The following is a 23,406-nucleotide window of genomic DNA, read 5'->3' on the forward strand; positions in this document are numbered from 1 at the left end:
AGCCGCCCAATGAAACTCTTTCAAAAGCCCTCGTCCTTTCCGCCCCGCCCACCAACCTCGGTCTGTTGTTTTTCCCCGCCGCGGGGAGGCGCTGAGGGACGTCCCCGCCCGTCGACGGGACTCTTTTGAGCCAATCCCGTCGGCTCGTGAAGGCCAGTCGCGAGCGGAATGGGAGGGGAGAGCTCCAGCGCGTGCGCAGTTTGCAAGAGAACGTTTGCAGGAAACCGTACACTCTCCGCCCTTTCTGATTGGCTGTGAGGTCTTCGAAGCGTTCCCGGATTGGCTCGCGCGCAGCGCGGGCTACGATGGCCCGCTAAGGGGAGGTTTGCAGTTACAATGCAGGTCCTGCTCTCTGGCTATGCGTGAGTGCGGCTGCAGCTGCAGTTGCGGTAGGTTGTTTCTGCGCGTTGTAACGTGGTTGTTCCTCAGGGACAAGGGGGGAAAGCACACAATTTAAATCAAATTACAGGAATTGGTGGAGACGGCTCAATTGACTAGCAAACTCAGAGGAATCTCAAAGCGAAAATTTGCAGAAAAATGGGATGGTTATAGAAGATATGTTCAAAAATACAATAATTGTTTTGACTCCGTTCTAGCATTAGAGTGATAAAGGAACTAAAAGGAGGTGGGCAACAATTAAGGATTTATTACGTTTTCAGAATGTATTGGAAAATTTATATAGAAAAGTTTATTGTTTTGTGTACGTTCGATTGTAAGATAAAATATATGCAAAGGGACTTGGCAGGAAGTCAAAGTTGAAGAAAAGATTTTGTAAGATAAAAGGGAGGAAAATATTTACTTTCATTATTGTGGGTGTGGGTGTCTGCACATATGTGTGTTTTTGTATGGAATGTTTGGGAGGAAATAAGACCGGTAAATAACAAATGACAAACTAAATATTGATGTATGTAATTTTTATTTCTTAATTATATCTAGTGGTAGTATGGTTGTATTGTTTTTTGTAACATGAAATCATTCATTAAGAATTATTTTTTAAAAAAAATAGTTGCAGAGGACCTTGGATTCTGCTTGGGGGGCTTTTGAGTTTTGCTCTCTTGCATGCCTGATCAGCTGCAGCCGCTGCACATGCTGAAGAATCGCAGGAGGAGAAAACCCTCCTTGGCTTCATTAGAACATGCAGAGGCTAGAGCAGGCACCCCCAAACTCGGCCCTCCAGATGTTTTGGGACTACAATTCCCACCATCCCTGACCACCGATCCTGTTAGCTAGGGATGATGGGAGTTGTAGTCCTAAAACATCTGGAGGGCCGAGTTTGGGGGATGCCTGGGCTAGAGAGTGCTTAGGACCACAAATTTACTTGGAGGTGAGTCGGGTGGCTAATTTGAAACACTGAGAGCATGACACAAGAAGTATGCAACCCAATCCAATGTTTTTGTATATTTATTTTCTTATGCTTCTACCACAGGCAGGACATGAGCACAATAACACTTTAATTGCTAGTGAGCCACAGCAACTGGGATTCAAAGAAACACCTTCTCCTATACTGGAGGAAATATAAGCACTGTGACTAGCAGATCCGATAACCTTAAACTCCCTGAATTCATCTAATCCTCTTTTGGAGATATCTAAGTAGGTGACCCAGGTGGTGCTGTGGGTTACAGGTGGCGCTGTGGGTTAAACCACAGAGCCTAGGACTTGCCGATCAGAAGGTCGGCGGTTTGAATCCCTGCGACGGGGTGAGCTCCCATTGCTCGGTCCCAGCTCCTGCCAACCTAGCAGTTCGAAAGCACGTCCAAGTGCAAGTAGATAAATAGGAACCGCTCCGGCGGGAAGGTAAACGGCGTTTCCATGTGCTGCTCTGGTTCGCCAGAAGCGGCTTAGTCATGCTGGCCACATGACCTAGAAGCTGTCTGCGGACAAACGCCAGCTCCCTTGGCCCATAGTGCGAGATGAGCGCCACAACCCCAGAGTCGGCCACGACTGCACCTAATGGTCAGGGGTCCCTTTACCTTTACCTTAAGAAGGTGACCATCAGAACATATTGTGGTAGCAAAATGCATCCTTTAAATATGTGCTGTGTGAAGAAGTCCTTCCTGGATGAAGGAGCTAAGAATTATATTATTATTATTATTATTATTATTATTATTATTATTATTATTATTATTCATGCCCCACCCATCTGAATGGGTTGCCCCAGCCACTCTGGGAGGCTTCCAACACATATAAAAACATAATAAAATGTCAAATATTAAAAAGTTCCTGATACAGAGCTGCCTTCAGAATTCTTCTAAATGTTGTGTAGTTCTTTATCTCCTTGACATCTGATGGGAGGGTGTTCCGCAGGGAGGGCACCGAGAAGACCCTTGGAGCTGGACCTCAGTGTCCAGGCTGAACAATTGGGGGTGGAGACACTCCTACAGGACTGAGGACATTTAGGGATTTAAAGGTCAGCACCAACACTTTGAACTGCGCTCAGAAACGTACCGGGAGCCAGTGTTTGTTATGTGGTCCCAGCGGCTGCTCCCAGTCACCAGTCTAGCTGCTGCATTCTGGATTAGTTGTAGTTTCTGAGTCACCTTCAAGTTGGCATACTTGTGTCTCCAGGAGGTCTCTCATCCAGGCACTCGGCCAGACCTTGGCTTGCTTAACTTCATCAAGATAGGGACCTCATCTGCCTTCAGAGCATGCCCTGTGTACATGTTCATAGAAGCCAGCCTTGAAAGGAAAAAGGAAGTGATGGTCAGATCTGGGAGTGATGCGGTTACCATCACTCTTTCAGGAAGTAACTTTCTTACGTTTTCTCTTAGTCATATTATTTTCTTCTCCATGCTTGCCATAGCTACTGTGTTGCAGGATATTGGCTCAGCATTTGTGAAGAAATGGACTGGGAACAGCTTGACATGAACCCCAGAGTGATTGCAGCAATTAAGAAAGGTAATTTGGCTATTTACTCCTATTCTCATATTTGCACATCACACAATCACTGCACAGGCATAAAGAAAAGAGGGGTTTTTTTTGTTTTTAAAAAGTCTCTTGCTACATTTGACATAGGGGAAATGTCCTCAGACTAGATAGGTTGCTGTTGCTGCCACCAGATAATTGCACATGCAGCCCAGACCTGTTAGAAATGTTCCACTCATTTTCCAATAGAATTTGCATCTAGGTAGATGTGTGTAGGATTACAACTTTGTAACCCAAAACTTATAGATCTCAATGGGATCAGGCATATATAGATCTGTATTTGGTTGTCTATAAATCAGGCTTCCCCATCCTGGTGCCTTCCAGACATTGGTGGACTACAACTCGACATCACGCCTAAGCATTAGCTGAGTTCGCTGGGGCTGATGGGAGTTGTAGTAAAGCTGCTGCAAAGGAACTCAGGTTGTTTTCTGAGGTTCAGCCCCATTGAATACTCTGAGACTTACTTCTGGGTAAACACACACAGGATTGAGTTGTAACATTAGCTAATGTGTAGAGAAGGGTACCAAGAGGTGATAAATACAGAAACTTCATCTCAGAACAGTAATTGTCAGTGCAGTCCTATACCGTATTTTTCACTCTATAAGACACACCAGACCATAAGGTGCACCTAGATTTTGGAGGAGGAAAACAAGAAAAAAATATTCTGAATCCCAGAAGCCAGAACAGCAAGAGGGATCTGGCTTCTGTGATAGCCTCTGGCTGTTCTGGCTTCTGCGATAGCCGCGCCAAGCCTCTTCAGGGCAGTGGGATGAAGGTTCCCCCTCCAGAAGAGGCAGAAGCCAGGACAGCAAGCCAGGACAGGAGAGGCGCTGCGCAGAGAGGGAGAGCTGTGCAGCAAAGGAGCCCCTTCTGTTCCTCCTCCCGCTTCGCAGGACAGGCGCGTCGCTGAAGGGGCGCTACAAAGATCTCCCTCTCTGCGCATCACCATTCGCTCCATAAGATGCACTCACATTTCCCCTTACTTTTTAGGAGGAAAAAAGTGTGTCTTATGGAGCGAAAAATATGGTAAATTTCTATTCAGAAGTAAGGCTGAGGAGTTCAACAAGTTTTTACTCCCAGGTTAGTATGTGTAGGACTGTAGCCTAAAATACAACACATGCCCAAGACCTGTACTCCGCTACTACTGCATTTCATATTTTTTAAAAAAATCTAAGCAGGTTATGTTCAATCACTTTTCTCATTTCAGCAAAAATCAAATCTATCCAAGAGATTATGAACCTTTCAGGAGCAGATTTGCAAAGGCTGACAAATCTGTCCCGTACAGATGTACAGTGCCTGCTAAGGACCATTTCTGGTGCATTAAGGAAAAACTCTGTACTTACAGGTAAATAGTTCTACTTTTTCATGATGTTTCTTTAAATGCACATTTAAAGAAATATCATGAGTTTGCAGCGTAGATATGAATGTATGGCTTTATCCAGTTATGCCCTTCCCCAGTTGGGAGTTCTGAAAATGGAAGATTTTCTGATCTAGCAGATGTTAAGGGATCAACGTAAATTGTGATAACGTTCAGACCTGTTCAGGGAAGTTTTTAATGTTTGATGTCATATTCTGTTTTAGTTTGTTGGAAGCTGTCCAGAGTGACTGGGAAAACCCAGCCAGGTGAGGCAGGGTGTGTGTGTGTGTGTGTGTGTGTGTGTGTGTGTGTGTTTGTATAAAATTATTATTATGTTTGATATGGCTACACAGGGATTGGGGATGGAAATACCAGCTTTTTTCTTTTCTGAATCCTCCTTTTAGCTCTTCAGCTATTCCAGGACAGAAACCACAACACTTCCCAACACCAGAAGCTAAGCCTGGGCTGCCCGATTCTGGACAGCTTGCTACAAGGCGGCATTCCCCTTGCAGGAATCACTGAAATTGCTGGCGAAAGTTCTGCTGGGAAGACCCAGATTGGTTTGCAACTGAGCCTTTCTGTGCAATATCCGTATAAATATGGTGGACTGGAATCTGGTAAGAAACATACATTTCTGTACATGTGCTTGGCGTGTCTAGTATCTGTAGGAGAAGTACTGCATGCTTGAAAAGCCTCTGCCCAAATAAATCAGTTCTTCAAGTGGCACATTTAAATTTTTGATAATTGTGCACTACTTTTATTTTGCATAGTGTTTATTCTGGCTTTGCTTATCCTTTGGAAGAGAAAGATGCTCTGCATTGGGCTTCAGCTACATGCTTTGTTATGGAGAGGGGCTTGAGGCTCCACTGAGCATTGCCAGCGCACTTTGCAACATGACTTTTCCATTCTTGTTCAGATATACCATATTTTTCTGTGTATAAGACTAGGGGCTTTTTTTAACCAAAAAACTACCGTATTTTTCCTTCTATAACATGCAGATTTTTTCTTCTAAAAAGGAAGGGGAAATGTCTGTGCGTGTTATAGAGCGAATGTGTGGTCCCTGGAGCCGAAAAATCATGCAAAAATCAAATCGCGGCGCTGCACGCTGCACGGAGAAGCGAAACCTGAAAAGAGGAAGCGGCTGCTTTCCTGCATTCTGCCTCAGGGTCTTACTGCCCACCCCCCTCTGTTTCGTTGCTGTGTTTGCTGAAACGGAACAAAGAGCAGGGAAAGCCCCTCCCCTCCAGGCAAGCTCCGGTGCTGCTGCGGGAGAGGGAGAGAGAGGGGGGAAGGGAGAGAGAGGGGGGAAGGGGGAGGGAGAGAGAGAGGGGGAGGGAGGGAGGGAGGGAGAGAGAGAGAGAGAGATGGCTGGCTTGGGTGGGGGGAAACTTTTGCCTTTCTTTCCTCCCTCCCGTTAAATCCCTCTCCTGCATTCTTAGCCAGCTGCTTGTCTGCACACCCCTCTAATGCCCCTTCTTTGTTTTTCCTTCGCTCCCCACTTAAAATGTGGTTACAAAGCATGGATCCTCAGGATCTTTGCATTGGGTCACCCCAAATTCACCATCAGATCACATAGCATGTCCATGGCTACAGCCTGCACCAAAAAAATCACGCACCCACTGTTGCCTGGGGCTGCAATGGTGCAAAAATGTGGTTACAAAGCATGGATCCACAGGGATTCTCAGGATCTTTGCATTGGGTCACCCCAAATTCACCATCAGATCACATAGCATGTCCATGGCTACAGCCTGCCCCCCCAAAATCACGCACCCACTGTTGCCTGGGGCTGCAATGGTGCAAAAATGTGGTTAAAAAGCATGGATCCACAGGGATTCTCAGGATTTTGGCATTGGGTCACCCCAAATTCACCATCAGATCACATAGCATGTCCATGGCTAAAGCCTGCCCCCCAAAAAATCACGCACCCACTGTTGCCTGGGGCTGCAATGGTGCAAAAATGTGGTTAAAAAGCATGGATCCACAGGGATTCTCAGGATCCTTGCATTGGGTCACCCCAGATTCACCATCAGATCACATAGCATGTCCATGGCTACAGCCTGCACCAAAAAAATCACGCACCCACTGTTGCCTGGGGTTGCAATGGTGCAAAAATGTGGTTAAAAAGCATGGATCCACAGGAATTCTCAGGATTTTGGCATTGGGTCACCCCAAATTCACCATCAGATCACATAGCATGTCCATGGCTACAGCCTGCCCCCCCCCCAAATCACATACCCACTGTTGCCTGGGGCTGCAATGGTGCAAAAACGTGGTTACAAACCATGGATCCACATGGATCCTCAGGATCTTTGCATTGGGTCAGCCCAAATTCACCATCAGAGCACATAGCATGTCCATGGCTACAGCCTGCCCCCCAAACATCACGCACCTACTGTTGCCTGGGGCTGCAATGGTGCAAAAATGTGGTTAAAAAGCATGGATCCACAGGAATTCTCAGGATTTTGGCATTGGGTCACCCCAAATTCACCATCAGAGCACATAGCATGTCCATGGCTACAGCCTGCCCCCCAAAAATCACGCACCCACTGTTGCCTGGGGCTGCAATGGTGCAAAAACGTGGTTACAAACCATGGATCCACAGGAATTCTCAGGATTTTGGCATTGGGTCACCCCAAATTCACCATCAGATCACATAGCATGTCCATGGCTACAGCCTGCCCCCCCCCCCCAAATCACATACCCACTGTTGCCTGGGGCTGCAATGGTGCAAAAACGTGGTTACAAACCATGGATCCACATGGATCCTCAGGGTCTTTGCATTGGGTCAGCCCAAATTCACCATCAGAGCACATAGCATGTCCATGGCTACAGCCTGCCCCCCAAAAATCACGCACCCACTGTTGCCTGGGGCTGCAATGGTGCAAAAACGTGGTTACAAACCATGGATGCACAGGGATTCTCAGGATTTTTGCATTGGGTCAGCCCAAATTCACCATCAGATCACATGTCTGTGGCCACAGCATGAAGCACAAAAATGATACATCCACTGTTTCATTCAGAATGTTTTTTGCCTTGTTTTCCTCCTCTAAAAACGATGTGCGTGTTATGGTCAGGTGCGTGTTATATAGCGAAAAATACGGTAGGTTTAAAATTGGGGCTCGTCTCATACACAGGTAGTGCTGAAGGGTGTTTTCTTAATTTGGAGTCCCCTCAAATAGGGGGCATCTCATACAGTGGTACCTCGGGTTACAGATGCTTCAGGTTACAGACTCCGCTAACTCAGAAATAGTACCTCGGGTTAAGAACTTTGCTTCAGGATGAGAACAGAAATCGCGTGGTGGCAGTAGGAGGCCCCATTAGCTAAAGTGGTACCTCAGGTTAAGAACAGTTTCAGGTTAAGAACAGACCTCCGGAACGAATTAAGTTCTTAACCCGAGGTACCACTGTACATTAAAAGGTAAAGGACCCCTGACAGTTAAGTTCAGTTGCGAACGACTATGCGGTTGTGGTGCTCATCTCGCTTTACTGGCTGAGGGAGCCGACGTTTGTCCGCAGACAGTTTTTCCAGGTCATGTGGCCAGCATCACTAAGCCGCTTCTGGCGAAACCAGAGCAGCGCACTGAAATGTCGTTTCCCTTCCCGCTGGAGCGGTACCTATTTATCTATTTGTACTTTGATGTGCTTTCGAAGTACTAGGTTGGCAGGAGCAGGAACCGAGCAACGGGAGCTCACCCCATCACAGGGATTCAAACTGTCGACCTTCCTATCAGCAAGCCCTAGGCTCAGTGGTTTAGACCACAGCGCCACCCATGTCCCTTGTGTTATACATGGGGGCGTCTTATACACGAAAAATACGGTATTTTGTACCACTTGCTGTGCCCACAAAATGCAAGTCAACCAGCCTAACACTGAAACTTCTGACAGGTTGACATACCACTGCTTTTACAACAAAAGTGCTGATTGTGTTTCCTCTGTGTGATTTATCCAATGAAAACCAACAGCCTTGGTATATTCTTCCACCCTTCTGCCATGATAGTAAGCCTGTCATTCCAGGAGTTCCCTTCTGAATTTTGCAGGTGCTGTTTACATTTGTACGGAAGACGTTTTCCCAAATAAGCGCTTGCAGCAACTGGTTGAGCAGCAGCCCAACGCGAGGGCTGACATTTCGCCCGATGTGGTGCAGAAAATAAAATTTGGAAGTGGTATTTTTGTTGAGCATGCCGCAGACCTGGTGAGTAGCAGAGCAAGTTTCTGGCTGGTGGGTTACATGGATCTAGGGTAGTTGAACCGAAATCTCATTGAAACCAAAGGGACAAGTTAGTTATGACACCTAAAGGACCCATCTCTGCTTTGTGCAAAACACATAGAGCAGTACCATTTGAAATCCCACAGCTGGTACCCAGTACTTCAGCACCTCAGTTGGGGTGATAATTCATGGGAAAGGCTGCAAAAATGCGAAGTCCTTGCTGGATGCAGAAATTAGTTTTTTGGGAACCTAATCTTTCATGGTTTATTGTTTTTCTTTCAAAAACAAAAGTTTCTAGACATTAGGGCTGTGAAAATGTATTTGAAAGTGGGTAGGTATTGCTGCTGAAATCTTGGAAGCTATGAAGTGATTGACTAAAGTTTTTGCTGCCCTACATATCTCCTTGTCTCTCGTTAGCACATTCAGAATATTAATTAAAAAAATTAAAATTGCACACAAACATGCATAATTTATCAAAGTAGCCGAATTTCACTAGTTTTTTTTTTAATGCAGAATTGGCACTGTTTTTTAATTTTAATTTTTAAGTTATGGGCATTATATTCTACCAGGGTGGATAAAAATCAATGATTTTGTTAAAAAAATAAAAAATCGGATTTATTAAAATTTAAATCGGATTTTTTTCAATTTAAATCGGATTTTTAAAATAAAATGCTTTTTGAGGAAAAATCTTTCTAAAGATAGTTTTCTATTTAGCCCAAAGGCTATTCATCCGGAAATAATAATTTGTTTTAAGTTTTTCATGTGTGCTAAAACTCAATCTAAGGCCCCCCCCCCCGCAAAACCGTTTAACCACATCAGTTAACAAACATGGATACATATGCTATTATGTTATTGTTTTAGTTAAATAATTTGTTTAAATTGTTATTAATGATTATTTTTCTCCTTCCAAAAAGTACAGCAGAAAAGTTGTCCAAATCTAAACAGTTAACTTATTAAACCTCACAATAATTTCATAATTATCTGTCTATGTATTTCTAATAGTATATAGCCAAATCAGTAATTTTTGATATAACTGTAAAAACCACTCTGAAAATTATTTATTATTCAAAAAATGAAACCTTCATCTGGTTGTAAATATTAAGATTATACCAGCAAGAATGAGTCTTTCTGTATTTTTTTTTTTTAAACCAAGTCTTCCTGACTAGTGATTTAAATCGATTTGATTTAAATCAAATCCACCCTGGATTCTACAGTCTCCCCAGTCCTACTTATTAGTCTCTCTTCCTCTGACATCAGACCAATTAAGCCAAAAGCAGCCTGCTTAAGCATCCTGTGATATCAGACTAGATTGTCCATTCAGAGCTGGACAATCTTGGCTGCTCATGGGCGGTGATTATGCATCTCTGCAGATCTGCTTGCGAGGGTCAAGGGTGCAGGAAAGCACCTTCCAACTGTGGACAGAACCACAGAGATCTGGGGCAAAAAGGGGAATTGAGCAAGAGGGAGCAATCCATTGCTTCAAAGGTGGCAGCGAGCGCAAGGGAGGTGCATAATGAATTGTACAGTATTGTACCGCTGCACGCCTAAAGCCCTGCACTGCAATAAACGCCTAGAGTTTGTTTCCTGTTGTAGCTGTTTTGTTGCATCATTCTGCTTGTGAAGAGACGTCAGCCTTGCATAATCAATTACTTAGCAGAAAACCAACATTCCCTCCAGCATGTTCATCATTCCCTCTTCGTAAGCACAACAAGGGGATCAATTTGGTTTTCCAATAGGGCACAGTGTTATCTTTTTGCCTAACCATGTTTGCTTGTTTTTCTTCTTTTTACAAAGTGGCACGATGCATTCTTATCTGCCACATTTTTTCGCTGCCATGTGTGAATTTTTATTTTTAAAACATGTTCATGCTTAAGAGGCACGAAATGCAGCAAGGGGAAACATATTTGCTAAATGCTGCCCTGCGGCTGTAAAAGAGCTTGGGCTATAAAATTAATGCTTTTTGAATTAGTTTAAAAACAAAACAAAACCTTGCTTCTGTTTTAGCATTGATTGCAGTGGGATACAAGTTCAGCTTCTGTTTACTTTCAGTGGGGCTTAGCCATGACTGATCTTGGCATCCCAAGTTTTTTAGAATCTTCAACTTAAATCCCTTTCAACTCTATAGTTCTATGAAATCCTTGTTGACAGCCAGGAATGGGGAACCAATAGTGCTTCTAGTTGAGCTCCTTGCCCTGTTGAACTTCTGGTGCCATCTATAGGCTTAAAAAATAAAATAAAAATCCAGCAGACATTTAAACCAAATCTGGTTTGTATAATTTAACTGGCTTTTATTTTCATTGTATTGTGGGTGGGTTGTTTTTTTTGTACACTGCTTAAGAGACAGTAGCAACTAAGCAGAATATAAATGGTCAGAATGAAATAAAGAAATTAATAACAGCATTGTAAAGGTAAAGGGACCCCTGACCATTAGGTCCAGCCATGACCGACTCAGCAGCAGCAGCAGTAGTAATAATTTATTATTTATACCCTGCCCATCCAGCTGGGTTTCCCTAGCCACTCTGGGCAGCTTCCAATAAAAGATTAAAAATACATTAAAACATCAATCATTAAAAACTTCCCTAAACAGGGCTGCCTTCAGATGTCTTCTAAACATCGGATAGTTGTTTATTTCTTTGACATCTGGTGGGAGGGCGTTCCACAGGGCTGCCGCCACTACTGAGAAGGCCCTCTGCCTGGTTCCCTGTAACTTCGCTTCTTGCAATGAGGGAACCGCCAGAAGGCCCTCAGCACTGGACCTCAGTTTCTGGGCTGAATGATGGGGGTGGAGATGCTCCTTCAGGTATACTGGGCTGAGGCCGTTTAGGGCTTTTAAGGTCAGCACCAACACTTTAAATTGTGCTCGGAAGTGTACTGGGAGCCAATGTAGGTCTTTCAAGACCAGTGTTATGTGGTCTCAAGCTTAGGCTCAAGATGCCTCCAGCTATTAGCTGAAGTATAACAGAACAGACCCAGTGAGGTTGCAGAAGAACCCCTGCAACAGTGCAGGCCTTGACCTCCTCACTCTGATTTCTGAAGGTTCCTTATCATTGCAGGAGACTTTCCACGAGTGTATTACTAAAAGGATTAACTTGCTGGTCTCAAGGTGCATGGTTCGCCTGGTCGTGATCGATTCCATCGCTGCCTTATTCAGATGCGAGTTTGCCGCCAAGGATTCCGCCCTGAAAGCCAAATATTTGCAGCTATTTGGAGCCAAACTTCACAAGCTAAGCTGCAAGTTCCGAGTTCCAGTGGTATGCATTAATCAGGTAAAGCTTAGAATTTATTTGATTTCACCATTGTGGGCATGGATTTCAATGGATCTAAATGTCCCCAATTGGATTTTGGCTTATCTGGCAGTTCTGGGAAATGTAAGCACCGCTGATGCACTGAAGGGAACCAGAATACATCAGATAAGAACGTAATAACAGCATGCTGGACCAAGCCAATGATTTGGCCTAGCATTCTGTTCTCACAATGGCACAAGCGAGATAGGGGTGGAACAGGATGGCATGTATGTGTGAATGCAAAAAGCCCTTGGGCTTATTTATTGCATTCTCAAAGGTCATTCTTTTTTGGCTGGTCTTTTGGGAAACAGTGAGAGGTGACTGTATTTTTCTTCTTCTCCATCAGCTGCTCAGCATGGAATATTTTGTGACAGTATCCAAACTTACTTCCAGATGCGATTGCAGTTTTATGTCCACATACCTGGTTTTGAAATGGAATAGATCTTGTTTATCTGGAAGCAAGTCCTGCTGATCTTCACATTCCAATTCAAAAGCGTATTAAGTAGCCCCATCTAAACATGCATCATGGTACATTGATTCCAATGGAAGTTGACTCCAAATAAAAAAAAATGCCCTTATGTATGAGCTTTTTATCCAGATACTTCAAACTGGTATTGGGGATCAGAAACATTCAATCACAAAGGAGTTTCTCTCTCTCTCTCTCTCTCTCTCTCTCTCTCCACCTTCTGAAGCTTCAGTCTCTCAGTATAAATGCAAGGGCTGAGTAGCTCAGTTGGTGGAGTAGCTCATGAAATGCTTATTCTTGGGGTCCTGGGTTCTTCATTGGGCAAAAGATTCCTGCATTGCAGAGGGTTGGACTAGATGACCCTCATGGTCCCTTTCAACACTACAGGTCTGTAATTTGTAGTTCTAGTCCATCACTGCTTAGGTGCAGACCTTGCATTTAAACATTAGTTACCTGGTAGCCATGGGCAACAAGGAATTGAATGCAGATAATAAAATGTTGATGTGGGCATCTAGAGTCTTGTTGCCTTGTCTGCCGCCACCACTCTTTCCCTCCTTTGTGGGGGAGGGAGAGAATTGTACAGCCTGTCCAAAACCCTTTATTGCAAGGGGAGCATTTTCCTGCCTATTCCCCTCTTGGAAATCTCTTGCTTGCTCTCTCTTTTTTCCGCATTCTAGGTAACTGACACAATAGATGAGAAAGGAGGTGCTGCTCAGAGTAGTCCTGGGTGAGTACAACACAACATGCATGCATGCAAACACACACACACACACACAACACACCCAGCAAACACATTTGAAGAACATACAAAGGGTAGTTCACCTCTCCCCTAGCAGCGGTGGACTCGACACACGTGGCAGTATTGCACCAAGAGGCTCCAATTCTCCACAGCCTCCTTTGGCACATACTGAATGCATGGGGTGGGGTGGGGGTGGTCATCCAAATTGACATATTTTGTGCCCATGTATTGTATGGGGTGGTACTCAGTGCTCTGGTGCACCCAAAAAACCACTCAACACTTAACTGACATGAAGCCAGGGATAGAGAAACTGTGACCCTCCAGGAGCTCCCAGCAGCCCTAGCTAGGGCTGGAGTGGCCAGTGGTTAGGGGCAAAGGGAGCACAAACACCACCAAAAGGGCTATAGGTTCCCCGTCACTAATTTAAGCCGTCTGTTCCACAAGGCCAAGGCCCTAGCAGAGCCCTAGAATTCCTGCATTGCAGGCGGTTGGACTTACATGACCCTTGGGGTCCCTTCCAACTCTATGATTTGCCTCTGGGTCAACTCAAACTGTTAACTTGGGGTGGAGAGCCTGGCACCCTCCAGATGTTGTTGAACTCCCATCAGCCTCACCCAGCATGGTCTTAGTAAGGGGTGATGAAATTAGTTGTCCAGCAATCTCTGAAGGTTCCCGATCCCCGACTTAACTGGCAAGTCTGCCCGTCTGTCAGAGCTGCCTCTAGGTCCCAGCTCACAGAAGACCAACGCTAGGCTGTGGTAATGTATAAAAGTCTTTATTGAAGTTCAGTTTCCATTTCAAAGCCACAGCGTGCAGCCCTACGTCTTAACCCCTAGATCGGCGAAGTCCCGTCTGAGTCTCCTCCCCTCTGACACCAGTTTAAGATCCTAGCCCTGCTCCACCTTTTCCGCTGCTCTCTCCTCCTCTGGGTCCTCCTGCCCGCTGGGGCATTGCCCTTTCTGGACTCTTCCGACGCTGAGTCGCTTAGCTCCTCCCCCTGCCTCCGTCGGGCTTTAGGACCCGGTTCCCAGTCCTCATTCTCTGCTGTCCCGCGCTCCTGTACATTTGAACTTGCCTCTCGCGCCAACCCAGTGACCTTTCTCCTAACCGTTACACTACTTCTGTCACTGCTTCCCTCTTCTGGGACACTGGCTGGATCTGACCTCCCCTCCGTTGCCCGACTCTCCGACGGAGGCGTGGTCAGCCCTGCCTCGTCTTCTCTTCCTGTTGGGGAATGCACTGACCCCGATACTTGGGAACCTTCCCCCCCACTCTGCTCTGGTGGGGAAGCTGGTCCTGATTTCCAACTACTGCTCTGGGAATCCCTGCTGCCCCCTTGCTCCTGGGGCGTTCCCCCTGGGAACCCCTGGCCACTGGCGCCCCCTTCTGTGAATCTTCCGATTCGCTGGAGAGGCTCATGGAATCCCTCGGACCACTGTCCTCTTCTCCTACGCTCCCCTCGGATTCTTCCCCTTCGCTCTCCATTTCCCCTCTTCCCTGTGCCTCTGCTCCTGAGCCCCTGACATCGTCTTAAACTTAGCATGTTTTGTTAAGACACAGGCTTTATTGTGTTTTCAGATGCACAACCAAGAGAGTAGTTCCGGCACTTGGGATAACTTGGTCCAATCAGCTGTTGATGCGGCTGATGGCAAGCCGGAGAACAGACCAACCGCTGGTTGCCAATGATGCACCACACCAGGGCAGAAGTGCGCTGCGGACGTTAAGGGTGGTTTTTGCCCCTCACCTGCCCCCATCTTCTTGCTACTATGCAGTCAACTTGGAAGGTGTAAAAGGAATAAAGGAGACACCACCGGATTTATGAAGAAAACTGTGAAGCTTCTTGTGTGCTGCAGATTTATTCATGCTACAGTACAATGGAATTTAGCTGCTGTAGTAAAAACGGCAGCGAACCATGGTTGCATCCAGACTGCATCCTTGGTTAACCTGGGAAATGCAAGCAAAACTAGGGCGTAAACAAGACCAGCCCAGTTTTAAAGCAACTGCAGAGTCAAGCAGCTAACAAATAGCCTAAGTATTATCTGAATCCTCTGGAAGGTTAACTTGTTAAAATTTGTCGAGGCAAAAACTGAGTAAGTATCTTATATTTATTGGTCCTAGGGGAAGAATATCCTTTCTCTAGAACTTGTGTGTGTAAATATTTACAGTTGGTTTCATCTGTTGAGAGTGAACATAAGAGTTTGTATAAGACCAAGACACTACTTTAATCCAGTTTATCTTTGGAGCCCCTTTGTACGTTTCCTTGTGTATTCCGAAGAACTATAATGAGTTTATTCTATGAAGCTTTGTCTTTTATGCCTTTTTTTTAAAGAACAGGTTATTTAAAATTTGCTTTTAAAAGATAAACAGAAATATTAACTGCTTTTTAACACTCTTAACATAAAAAGCCACATTTGCAGAAGTCTTTTTCTTTCAATATTTTATTTTTACACTTTGAAAATGTCAAGGACGCTTTACATGTTAAACAGTTTCACAACGGACCACAGCTCTGTAACAGGTTTAAAAGAAAAAGATCAGGAATCATTTCATGGAAACAAGCTATACATAAGAAGCAACATCTTTTGTTCTACGTTCTAAGGCTGCTTTCTATGGTGATGTGTATTTAGAGAACTAAACCACCAAGTTGAAAGCACAGTAATTCTAGTTAAACATCCAGAATATTTTAGCATTAAGAGTTAATGGCTTAACTACTGACCTCTCATCTTATACTGTGCAAGAATGGGATTCAGAATTTCAAATTTAAGCAGGACCTAGCCAAATCAGTTTTAGGTAGATCAACGTGCAAAACCCTTTACTCATTCTTCAGTGATTTAAATTTACCTTGCGTCAATTTTTTTAAAGTATATTTCTAATTTAAAGCTGAAGTGCAACTCTTAACTTATCCAGTCAAAGACTTCCCTTTTTTAAAAAACAAAACAAAACATTGCTCCCTTGTCAACTCTTCACTGACCGTAATTGCCTCAGTGCTTTAAAGTGACATTCAGCCATGCCTGTTTGTTTAGATTAAGCATCCAAAAGGTAAGTGATCCAAAAACTCCGCATTATTCAAACTGAAATATAGAATTTCCTATTACAGTACAAGAAACACAGGTCTGCCATCAAAAACAACAGCTTAAATGTCACATCCTCTATCCTAATCTACAGCACCATTTAACCTGGAATGTCCTGACATTACACTATCCTCCCATTAGCTGCTGCTCTTGTCATCAAGTGTGGGAGAGCAAACCAAGCATATCATCTATATGTAAGGATTTTGGAAAAGCTGTTGGGGTTGGGGAGCTGTGCTCATTGCTCTTTCTGGCAGCAGCCCTTTTGCTCCTTGTAATGTACAGACTGAGAACAAACGTGTCCTTGGTTTAGTATTTCCTGGGTCTCCCCATCTCAAAATCACAAAGTATTCAAAATCAAGAGCAGTATTTATGGGCTTTTCTGAAGTATGCACGAGGCCAAATTCCGTTATGCTAGCTTGCTTTATGAGAAACACACATTGCATATGACTTGAGCACAACGACATAGCAGCATTCAGGAATATATGTGCCCTAGTAAACAAATCTGTACATTTCAACTTAACATTGTAAACCGTTTCAGTACAGCACTGCACTTTCAGTTTTCGGCTCTTATGTACAAAATAACCATATTTCATATACCAAAGTCAGTGGAATCCTGTTAGTTTTAACTCCAAATAGCCCTCTGTTTTCCCAGCTTGATTATTTGCATTCAGCTCATTGCCCTCCATTATCCATTTTGCTGACATTGGCAGAAATAGCCCTATTGGCTTGTATTGTTTGTATACCTGACTGGGGCTTGCATTTCAATAGCACTTGGGTCTTCTTCAGATTTAACCATTGCTTCCATAGAATTGCTCTTGTAAAGCTACACTTAACGGGAAACCTTGTCTGATTAGTAATGCACATGAATCTTCTGGAGCAAGAGTTGATTTTTGCTGGCTCCTGCTTAAGGAACAGTCGCACAACCATACATATTGGTGATCAAACAGCTTGTGTGTGTGTGTGTGTGTGTGAGAGAGAGAGACAGGGAGTTATTCCCTAAGACACAGGCAAGTATGCTATCTAGAAGTTACCCCACTTAGAATTCCCTTTCAGGGAGTTTTGCACAGGAGTAGGTCCTGTGATATTAATAGGGCATCTTAATGGAGTATAAGGGCAGGAAGCAAATAATATAAATAAATGACCATATTTAATATTGTGAGTTGAACACCAACTTACATTATTGTGTAGATGCTAGGTGCTTTCACAACAGGTCACTTGTGATAACCACCTGTTTGCTTCTAATTCTAAATTGCCAAACATGGATTTTCATGACCTTCATTTGCAAGAAATTGCAATTATGTGTATACGAGGTATTATTCAGCAAAGTAATCTTTAACATTGTAGCACTGATGCTTACTGAGAAGAGGGCAAACAAAGTATTGTAGCAATTTGACTCGCAATTCATGGTATATTGGCTGCAGTGCTGGTTATAATTGCTTGGGGGAAAACAGAAAGCTTCATAGTATTGTGCGCACTGGAAATGACAATTCAACAGGATTTCTAGGGGGCATGATTTAACCCAATTGGCATAAGTAATATAGCTATCAAAGGAAGCAGTCCTCTGGGGAAAGAAAAACATTCATGTCGTGGTACAATGGAAGTTGTCACTCAAACTGTTTCTGCAGCAGATAGAGAGCTCTGATCTATAATGGGAGGTATTTGTATATGCACAAAGGATCACAGTTCCCATCAAGCATGCGCAGAAGTTGCACAACTTCAAATGGAACTTAGTCCTGCACCCAACACAAGAGCTCAGTACATGGAATGGAGCATTTAATAGGGGGCTTGTGTGTGTTTTAACTGACAAGCTGTGCAAGTGAAAAGGCTGAACTGAAGCCTGTCTCTTCATGCACCATGGATTAAAGGGATGCACAATCTATCCATGGTGTGGCCAAAACTGTAATCTTAAGATTCCATGGAGGGCTGCTTTACACAACAGCATGAGCCCGCCACAGGCTTTGGAAATGGCATAAGCTACAGAGCAAGTGACTGAGTAAATCACCCCTAGGCTGCTCCAATCTCTGACAATCTGCAGGTACATTTACAAGGCTGGCTAGCACGGCTCCTGCACATCCTAAAAGGCAGTTTTGGTTACGCTGGAATATAAGCCATTAGCATAGTCTTAAAGGGGAACTTCTACAGAATGCTGCCGTCACTAAATTTGTGCACACCTTTGCTTTTCCTGCTGTGCTTAGGCCTGTCTATAGGATCATTGCAGAAGACAGTGTTTCTCTCCACCACTAGTCAACCACACATTATGTTTAATTCACCTTGAGTTTTAGTTCTTAAAGCGCATGGCAAGTGTGTCATCAACTGTAATCGGATACCGATTGAAAAGTTAAAATGTGAATGGTTCCATCTGAAAACAAAAGCACCTCTGGAGTTGTGGGACAAATGTCATTCTCAACTATGTTAACAAGCACAAACAAACTTCCCTGTGTATTTCATTTAAATCTATGTTTCTGCAACTTACCCTTCGCAAAAAAGCCCCAAACAATTGGAGAGGATTGAGGAGATAAGCAGGAATGAAGGAAGGGTCTCTTTCTCTCCCCCCCCCCCCATTCCTCTGTAATGCACACACCAGCTTGTAAATATACAACAGACTGGCCATCATTAGCCTACAACAATTTCATTCTGAGGAATTATACAGATCTACAGTTTTAGTTTAATGTTACAACAGCATATTTTCTTCAGAGTCTAAAACTCTGTGGAGTGTTCCACATGTGTGAAATTTCTGCCTTGGTACCAAATGGCCTAAACGTCTTAACTGCTATAGGAAAGCACAGGAACATTAGAAGCACCTGTGGCCTTCAGAGGCAGGAATGCCAAATGGCGACATCTTCAAGGAACAATGGGGGACAATTAATAGCCCAAGCGTACTACGTTTATAATAGTCCCAAGGTTGCTTGACAGTTAGGGATGGAGTGCTTGTACTAGATGAGAAGTACAATTAGCTTCTCAATACACGAACTTGCCAAAGCCAATTTCTATTCTATCAGGACCAGGGTGGTGAAGAATGGAAGAACCCCTATTACCAATAGGCATGTAAAATTCTCAGTGGTTTGCAACAATCTGTCCCAAAATTCTACCCATTTAGCAGCACTGGGTCTCAGGACATTACCACACAGCTATTGTCATTTAAAATTCAATGGATATACCTCAACACACAAACCTTGACAGATGCACTCTCTGTAGACAAGTCGCTTGCCTATTTAAAAAAAGAATTCTGCAAAATAGGTAAGCACTTTTAGCAACATTAAATATTTTCAGCTCAATCTAATAAAACTGCTTTCCTCTTATCCTATGACTAAATGATGTTAATCTTGTCTGATTATTCCTACTGGCCAGAGAGCAACCTTTGCTACCATATAGCCGTGACTCACAAAGACTTTCTTTCTCTCCTTTCTGCCTTCAATTAATAGCTCTGCAAAATGGAGACAGACTTGAAAAGTATACTCATTTTATTAGACTGACTGTAAAACCAAAATGCTGAAGCATTTCCTCTTCCCAAGTTGGTCCCCTGAGAATAGACAGTGCATCACCCACAAAGTACACCAGGCAATTAGATTATTAATAAACAGCCTGCCAGTAGCAGCTATCCAGTACAACTTTGACATTATTAGTAGCAAATTTCCAACAAGGCCCCTATCCACAGCAGCTGCTTCACAGTGTAACAGTCCAATATGCTTCAGTTTCCTCCTGTTCCCATTCTGAGCAGTGGCAGAGGTTTGAAACTCAAGAGACAACAGTAACAGTATTTCCATCTTGGAGAAAACAGGAGTGCTCTGAGTGACTGGAAAGACTCAAAAGGTGGTTGGCTTCCCAACCAGCCTATTCCTTGTGTTCTTCCCTCTCAGTTTAAAAAGAATTGCACCTCTTTCCACTGATTTTTAGGCCCAAGAAGGCCGCAACCACCATGTTGAAATTCTGTCTTAGAGCTTCTCTATTCCACTAGCATTTTCTTCTACTTATTAAAGAACCTTGAAGCCCAATCACTAGTCAGACGAACTCTCTGCACATTCTGATAGCTGATGGTGCAAGGCTAACTGTACACAATCCTGGTTTTATACAGTGATAAACTTAATTCAGCTCTCAGTCATTCCATCAAAATTATAAATAGTCAACACACTATCCCCTTAACAGCTTTTAAAACAGCACATCCCAAGGATACATTTGCACTCCTTTAGATTTCAGTACATTTTCATTGGGGTACATTTCCCCCTTGCTTTTGAAGGCTGCAACAGGGAGATCTGTAACACAGCTTTGTGATGACTGGACTCACCTGACGGGTGTATATCTGTGCCACCCAGGTGGGATTAGCATTGGCCACTAGCTTGAGACAGGAATTTAATCGCCTCCTAGGAACTTTTGTGATTAGTGCTCCCGGAAGCGGCTTCAGTTTGCAGTTTTGCCAAGCTAAGATAAAAGCCGTAACTAAGGATAGGTCTTAAAAAGCAGAGACATCGCCTTGCCAACAAAGGTCCGTATAGTTAAAGCCCTGGTTTTCCCGGTAGTGATGTATGGAAGTGAGAGCTGCACCATAAAGAAGGCTGATCGCCGAAGAATTGATGCTTTTGAATTATGGTGCTGGAGGAGACTCGAGAGTCCCATGGACTGCAAGAAGATCAAACCTCCCCATTCTTAAGGAAATTAGCCCTGAGTGCTCACTGGAAGGACAGATCGTGAAGCTGAGGCTCCAATACTTTGGCCACCTCATGAAAGAGAGGAGAAGACTCCCTGGAAAAGACCCTGATGTTGGGAAAGATGGAGGGCACAAGGAGAAGGGGACGACAGAGGATGAGATGTTTGGACAGTGTTCTCGAAGCTACAAACATGAGTCTGACCAAACTGCGGGAGGCAGTGGAAGACAGGAGTGCCTGGCGTGCTCTGGTCCATGGGGTCACGAAGAGTCGGACACGACTAAACGACTAAACAACAACAAGGATAGGTCAGGGGTAAAGATTATTAAGGTGGTGTGTGCCAATGACCTTCCTGAACTTCCCAGGCATGCCAGCCACACAGTAGGGCATGGGCCCTGAGTCCAAGATGCCATTGCCTTTCTGGTGAGTGCAGTGGACCCATCTCCCATGCTGGCCTTCTGGACCCCGATGGGGATGTTCAAAAGGTGATCATGTCTAAGGTGGTAATGGATGTCTAAGAAAGAGGGAGCACACGCTGAAGTAGCTGCTGTCCAAAGGCCACCATGGTTGTGGTCCATTTTGAAGTGTGGTGTAGATGTTTTTGGATTGTCAGCGGCGGAGCACTTGCTGAAAAGGCTGCTGCAGCCGCTGTTTAATTGGAACTGTGTTGTGTTTTGGCACCCTAAACCTTTGGCTGTCATAAGACTTAATCCACCTGGCAAGGGCAAGGGGAGAAGAGTTCCTAGCTCAGCTTCAAGGGGAGGAGGAAAGCGAGTAAGAAGTCGGTCTAAATAGATGAGTTTTGGCAACAGCTCTTAAGGTTCTGCATACACCCAAAGAGTGCCGTGCCCTCTCCGTGGAGTGAGGGGGGTGGGCAGCAGTCGGTAGGGTGATCCCCTGATGCTCACAGAGAGTGAGTTTATATTTGGTACAAGACCACTCCATCACTGTGGGAGAAGCCTCTTCCTCACTATCCGAATCACCCTTCTCTCAGCATCACTCAGGCCACTCTTGCCGAGTAGTGTCCAAAGGAAAGGTAGAAGAGCTGTCTAAAAGACTGAGTAACTTCCCAATTCTGCATGAACTGTACAGTAGACCAGTTCTTATGCTATTAACTTTGCAGAATAGTTTAATTAAACAATCAGTTAAAAACTTCCATTGGTCCAATCTTCTAATTAATTCTGCGCATTTCGTCCAAGAATCCTTTGGTAACCATCAGAGTGCACACCAAGAAAGTCAGAGAGATAGAAAATCATGGAGGTCAACGAAATGTCAATGTGGCTGAGCTCCCAAGCAGAATCATAGGGGAAAACTCCACGGTGGGGGGTGCAGGATTAGGAGAAACAGGCCTTGAAAATATACCGTAAGCCTGAGAGAGGTTCTAGAAACCAAGTACGCAATAAGCATTGAAGTGAAAGGCACAAAAAACAAGGCTTAAAGCAGGAAGTGGAGAGCGTATCTTCAGTGCTACTGCTTCAATCAATTGCAATGTAATTGTATCATTAAAATTCATTAACTTAATTGGTTTAATGTTCACAAGCACACACACCAAGTAGCAATTAAATCACAAGGAAAGTAAACATAACACGACAGCCACCAATACTCTGGTTGTGGCTGGAACCGACCAGAATTACGAGAAGTCTTTGTAAAACAGGGTGGAAGGGGTGCAAAGAAAAAGGAGCATTTAAAAATCTGAATCAAGGAAAGGTGATCTGATCACCAAAGAAGAGAAACTGAGCAAAAAAAAAAAAAAAGGTGAGAGGAAATAGGAGAGAATGAACAAATTTGGGCCTTAAAGAATACACCCCAGAGAGAATTACCAGAGGAAGGAACTTGAAAACTGAACCAACTTCTGGGAACACCCATGAAAAGTTTCCAGGAGGCAACTAAATTCCTGGTTTGAGCTAGTGGGCAGTGCTAATCCCACTTGGTTCCAAGGGGTCAGCACAGGGTATCTAGCAACCATCTCTATATTTGACAAAGAAGCAAGTCTCTAGAGGCCTTTTTTTAATGTCACATTTTAAGGCCTAGGAACAACAGTCCTCTCAACGACATCTCTAACCTAGATGATTCTAGAAAGACCGTAACAGGGAACCCAAAAACTTTGAACCTCAGTGCTTTGTAATTCACAAGGGAATTTTGTTTAGCTAGCATCTGTCCCAGAACCTCAGTGGGCCAAATCAGTGTGACTGGCACTCAGAGCTCTTGAGTCTGTCAGACAATTAGTTCGTCCCTGCATGGGGAAAAAGAATGGAAAGAGTTTATGCACAGTTTAAAACAATCCTAACCATTTAAAATACAAACGCTGGAGAAAAACAAAAGAACAATGAATAATAAGAATCAAGAATAAGACCAAAGCAGAGAAGTATTTTTCATTTACCATTAGTTTGAATTTTTTAAAAAACCAAGTTTCAAAGTGGTTTAATATATGAATAAGAAACTTTGCTCCAGTTTGGAATGGGAATAATTCTTACCATCTTTATCAGTGCCTGCATTGTATTTCTAATCCAAGCAGGAACAGAAAGAACTCTGAACATGAACAGTTAGCTCTCCCCACAAAGCTCTGGTTTGGACAAAATGCTAAGCCATGGTTTAGCATTCAGAGACACAAGCCCACTGCCCTCCCCTCCCCACCAGTGCATCAATGTCCATTTTCAACCATGGTTTATCTGAACAAGCCAGGATCAGAAATTAAAAGTTCGGCTTGTTGGGACAAACAGTAG

General features: G+C 44.0%; 2 protein-coding genes across 13 annotated transcripts in view; one reads left to right on the forward strand and one right to left on the reverse strand.

Annotated features, from left to right (window-relative positions):
* The first annotated feature begins 106 nt into the window (after positions 1–106).
* Positions 107–15,394, forward strand: XRCC3 (X-ray repair cross complementing 3). Of its 5 annotated transcripts, none has more exons than XM_083737454.1 (9): positions 107–389; positions 1,427–1,594; positions 2,801–2,895; positions 4,130–4,267; positions 4,684–4,896; positions 8,317–8,471; positions 11,540–11,752; positions 12,914–12,963; positions 14,554–15,394. In XM_083737454.1, the coding sequence occupies exons 3-9, from the start codon at positions 2,841–2,843 to the stop codon at positions 14,795–14,797; spliced, it is 1,068 nt and encodes a 355-aa protein (XP_083593580.1). In that variant the 5' UTR covers positions 107–389; positions 1,427–1,594; positions 2,801–2,840; the 3' UTR covers positions 14,798–15,394. The 5 variants fall into 5 exon arrangements, with proteins under 5 accessions (XP_083593580.1, XP_083593579.1, XP_083593583.1 ...); XM_083737453.1 differs by having other exon boundaries at positions 1,427–1,590; XM_083737457.1 differs by lacking the exon at positions 1,427–1,594 and adding an exon at positions 2,569–2,700.
* A 3-nt stretch (positions 15,395–15,397) lies between these two features.
* The window catches only part of KLC1 (kinesin light chain 1), a 47,276-nt gene continuing 39,267 nt past the window's right edge, over positions 15,398–23,406 (reverse strand). For all 8 annotated transcript variants that reach the window (XM_083733839.1, XM_083733841.1, XM_083733847.1 and 5 more), the window contains one exon: positions 15,398–22,916. In XM_083733839.1, the coding sequence (XP_083589965.1) occupies positions 22,898–22,916 (19 nt within the window). In that variant the 3' untranslated portion in view covers positions 15,398–22,897. The remainder of the gene's footprint in view (positions 22,917–23,406) is intronic.

Source organism: Podarcis gaigeae (genome assembly GCF_964106915.1).
Source record: "Podarcis gaigeae genome assembly, chromosome: 1".
In the NCBI taxonomy this organism is placed as follows: Eukaryota; Metazoa; Chordata; class Lepidosauria; order Squamata; family Lacertidae; genus Podarcis; species Podarcis gaigeae.